The sequence below is a fragment of the Epinephelus fuscoguttatus genome, linkage group LG23 (assembly GCF_011397635.1).
Source record: "Epinephelus fuscoguttatus linkage group LG23, E.fuscoguttatus.final_Chr_v1".
NCBI lineage: Eukaryota > Metazoa > Chordata > Actinopteri > Perciformes > Serranidae > Epinephelus > Epinephelus fuscoguttatus.
The window spans coordinates 24,465,735-24,470,148 of NC_064774.1; the positions used below are offsets into that span (position 1 = coordinate 24,465,735).

The 4,414-nt window shown below is 42.3% G+C and overlaps 1 protein-coding gene across 1 annotated transcript; it reads left to right on the forward strand.

Annotated features, from left to right (window-relative positions):
• Positions 1–1,168: 1,168 nt before the first annotated feature.
• LOC125884365 (DNA damage-inducible transcript 4-like protein) lies at positions 1,169–3,689 on the forward strand. Its single transcript, XM_049569261.1, has 3 exons — positions 1,169–1,321; positions 1,545–1,689; positions 2,234–3,689. The coding sequence occupies exons 2-3, from the start codon at positions 1,599–1,601 to the stop codon at positions 2,722–2,724; spliced, it is 582 nt and encodes a 193-aa protein (XP_049425218.1). The 5' UTR covers positions 1,169–1,321; positions 1,545–1,598; the 3' UTR covers positions 2,725–3,689.
• Positions 3,690–4,414: the final 725 nt, after the last annotated feature.

The window sequence follows — 4,414 nt, forward strand, 5'->3', positions numbered from 1 at the left end:
TGATACAGTAGCCTACTTGATAGTAAAAACATCTTTTTAACAAAGATTTAAAAGAAAAATAATGATTTTCTTGTGATTTGAAACAACATGGCACACTACCCAAGCCTCATGGGTGATGCAGTAGCCTTGATGCTGTAAAAAATAATAGTTTTGTCTTATCTTTAGTTTTATTTGTGCTTTAACAATATGAACTTCTGTTAGGGATGGATTACTGAACTGGCCTACTGGACAGTGTCAGGGGCCCCCTGCCCTTCATCTGCAAAAACGTCACTCACATTAACACATACTGACCACCAGGAAGACATTCAAAATTATCACAAAGAGACACAAAAGGACAAAGCGATGCAAAGGGACTGAAAAGAGACACACACAAAAAAAAACAAACTATGAAGAGGCACAAAACCACAAGAAGTTATATACTGACTATAAAGAGACACAAAACAACAAGTAAAAGAGGTAGCACCACAGAGTGTGTCTTGCTCCTCTGTAGTACAGATTGTGGGTTTTATTGCATATCTGTGCCCAGGTGCCCATTGTCTCATGATCCACCCATGACTCTTGTTTTTGCATCTGAATCATTATTATCTACTGCATGGTTGTACTTCCAAAATGTACTAAAACCATCATGTTAGGCACAGTGACAAAAAAATAAAAAATAAATCGTATAGGTTGCAAGTTTTTCGGTAATGCATTTTAGTCAAGATGGACTATTTTGAATATCAGCACTGACTACTGACATTAAGTGGGTCACTGAGTTTTCATGAGATAGGCCCAATGTGATGTCATATTAGAGGTTGGCTCTCACGCTGTATTTCAACATGTAATATGAGTTGTGTGTTCTTTGTTTAGTTTTAGTCGGCTTCATGGTGTCAGTAGGCGACTGCAAATCCTACCAAACAGGTGGATGAATCCCTATGTGAGAACAAAAACCAGCGTTGAGGTGGATTTATCCCACAAAATCCGCTTTGCAAAGCAAATACCAAACTTCACTTTCTCGTCTTTATCCAGCATTTTGCCCCGTCCACATAGCAACAGAAGAATCCTCCCCAAGTAATTGGTCAATTATTTAATTCAGACACTATTTCGAGCCAATCAGAGAAGAGCTATCTTTAACGTTGAGAGGCGCGCTCTGATTGGTCAAACCCTCGGGTCAGCTGAGTTGAGTGAGGTATAAATGTTGCTCAGAAGTTTTGTCAGCTGCAGTGTGTATGTGTGTTTGTGTGTTTGTGTCAGTGTGGGAGAGAGAAATCAGCGTGCGCGTGAGAATTTATTTATGAGAAACCGTCTGAACTAAATTATTTTGCACTAAATAATATTTAAGGTAAGTAATTTAACACTCCGAACTATGTTTGTTAGCTTAAAATGAGCAGCTAAAGTTGTTAACTTGTTAGCGGGTGACTTGCTGTAGCTAACGTTAACCTTGCATTTTAACGTTTGAAGCGCTGACGTCATATTGTAGCTTCCTTAATGAGCCACCTGCCTCTTAACGAGCTGGAAACAGCCCGCTTCGACTGTTGCACTGACGCTGCTACGTCGTTTTTCAGGCAGCTTTGTTGAAACCACAGGAAAACACCCCTGAAGAAAGCCGGACTGTCACCATGGTCGCCACAAGCACACTGAAGACCAAAAGCAGCGAATGCATCTCAGAGCTGGTCGACAGAAGATATGACCCGGCTTGCATTGAGAAAGGTAAGCGTGCTGGCTGTTTCTGTGTTTTCTGTCTGTGTAGATAAACCTGCTGGTTGCTGGATACTTCCAGTTGTGTGCTTGTTTATCCCTGTGTGGTGCATGGCTGCAGCAGTGAAGGGGAGGGGTGATGGGAGAGGGGAGTCAACAGAGGATGAAGTCATCCCTTTAGCCTGCCTGTACAACAGCAGCCTGCATAATAGCAAATATAGCAGCATTTCTCGTGTCCAAAGCTAAAATATTGTATGACAAAACCTATTTGTGATTGGCCTGATCTCTATCTTAGGGTTTTTGGGAGGAAGAGCAGTCTGTCTCTGATGTTTATCCTCCTTTTTCTCATGTGAGTGAGAGAGGATGCTAAAGCAGATCAATTCTCTCAATCACCTTTTCATTAATAATTAAGGACTGGTCAGAAGTAAAGGAAAAACTGTAGTGTTATTTGTGCACGTTGTCATCTTGAAATAGCCACTGATTGCCCTGTAGCTCTTTAGTTAAGTAACATATCAGGCACTGGTCCCTAAACGTTCAACTTGACTTGTTTTCCCAGAACTGGATTTCTGGGATCACTGCTTGGCCGAACCCCAGAGGAACGCAGATGTCACTGAGGACAGAACTTGTCAACAGCTGGCTAAGATGTTTGAAAACTGCCTGTCACGAGCAAAGAAGACAACGCTGCACTGCTCCTCTGTGCTGGTACCAGAGAAGCTCACGCGGAGGATAGCTCGTGAAGTCCTGCGGCTGGCGTCTTGCGAGCCCTGCGGCCTTCGAGGCTGCGTCCTCTACGTCCACCTGGAGCTGGACAAGGGCTGCAAGCGGCTGGAGCGCATCGTGTACGATGCCACTGTGGTGCCCACATTCGAGCTGACGCTTGTCTTCAAGCAGGATGGCACTGCCTGGCCCAGCCTACGGGACTTCCTATTTATGGGGACCTGCTTTGCACCAACTTTTAGGCATGCACTTAAACTGAGTCCAGGTTTCCGGCTAGTCAAGAAAAAACTGTACTCCTCCTCGGCTGGCACCGTGGTAGAGGAGTGCTAAACTATGGGAGGGATTAGAGTGGGATATCGGGTTTCCTGTGGGTAAATGCACTTCTGCCCAAATGTAAATGACACTCAAGCAGTGTCATGTTTTCTACAATGTTTTTGTACAATACTGTTTGTCAGTTCAACTATTAGTAGCCAGTCAGTTCAGTTTGGAACTTGGGATGTAAAGTTAAAAGCTTAAAACATAAATGAGCCTGATAGTTCTGGGTTTGGCTTCAGTGTTTCTAAGTGCATTTTTTTTATCAGCACAATTGTAATATTCTGGATGTTTTTCTCCCTAATCAGAGCATTTGTTGCTCAAACACAGTTTTGAATTGTACATTTTGCAGATGAATGTAAAACAATGTTCACTTCAACATGTTTGAGAGGGACATACTGTGGGTACACTTTTGTTAACGACACTAGCCACTTTGAATGTGTTCAGCAGCAGTAAACACACCGAGGCTTGAATAGGAGACTGATATTGTAGCTTGTTGTGCAATGCTGTATTTAGGGCTGCGGATGTTTTTTAAAGACTGAATGTCTTGTGAAGATGCTGCTGTCATGGTGTGGGCTCATCACACTAGGGGAATGTGGATGCCTTAAATGTCATGATTGTCAAATGTAATTTTTTTTTTTTTTTTTTTTACTCAGATCACAGTTGTGTGTTTAGTGTAATTGTTTTATTGCATTTTTATTTTTATACCCCCACCCTTCCCCCAGACACATCTTTTCAATGCAGAACCTTTAAAGGTTAGAGGTGTTTCACCCAAATGTAAAAGCTTATTTGTTGTTGTTTTTTTTATAATTCGTTAACTCGGACACGCAAAGAAATAACCAGAGGTCCAGCGAGTAGTTTGTGATTTTTGGTGAGCTCCCGAAATTTTTTTTTTTGTTCATTTAATTTTTTAAATGCCATTTGAACCTCCTCTTGAAGGAAACTAGTTCTTGTCTATTTGACAATAAAAAATTGAAACTTCATTTCACAGTTGTGGACTTGATTCAGTGCAGTGGTTCAAAGTGAGAGTCATTTTGTTTGTCCAGTCACAGAACATTACTGTGTGTGTTCTGGAGCCATGACCGAGCCTGCGAGCCTGGAGTGGGCAGAAAACAGTGGCACAATGCAGGCTTTCTAAACCGACACAACAAGAGCTCTACAAGAATGTGCTGTGTTTATTATGCGTGGTCCTCGCTAGTGTGGTGAAGAATTTTCAGCTTGACATCATGGAGGCCACCAGCAGTCACTTCAGAACACTTTATACTGTTTATTTGGCTAATTCATTTAAACTAAAACTTTGGTAATCGCATTACATTTCCAACTACACATTCCTGAATCATTCAGTTACTGCTCTTGGCATTATTTTGTGAGTCCCCACACTTCCCAGTATTAATATTTGATGGATCCCTCCTGCGATCCTTTGGGGCTGCTGAGCAACATTCAGGTAAGATCGTACTTCAGTAGCAGTTTGTGTGCCGCTGAGGCTGTTTATGTAAGTGCATCAGCTGCTTGTGGTGTGAACCTGCAGAGTTTGTGTGACATTTCTCTCACTGTCTTTAATGGAGGTGTCTCCATAGTGATTTTGAGGGCCTCTGTTTGACAGCTGCGCCAATGCAAGGCAGATGAACCAAGATTATGACACTTGTGTGGGACATTTGTAGTCGTGACATCTGTGCCTCCAACTCAGCCTCTCATCTTTGTAAATGCA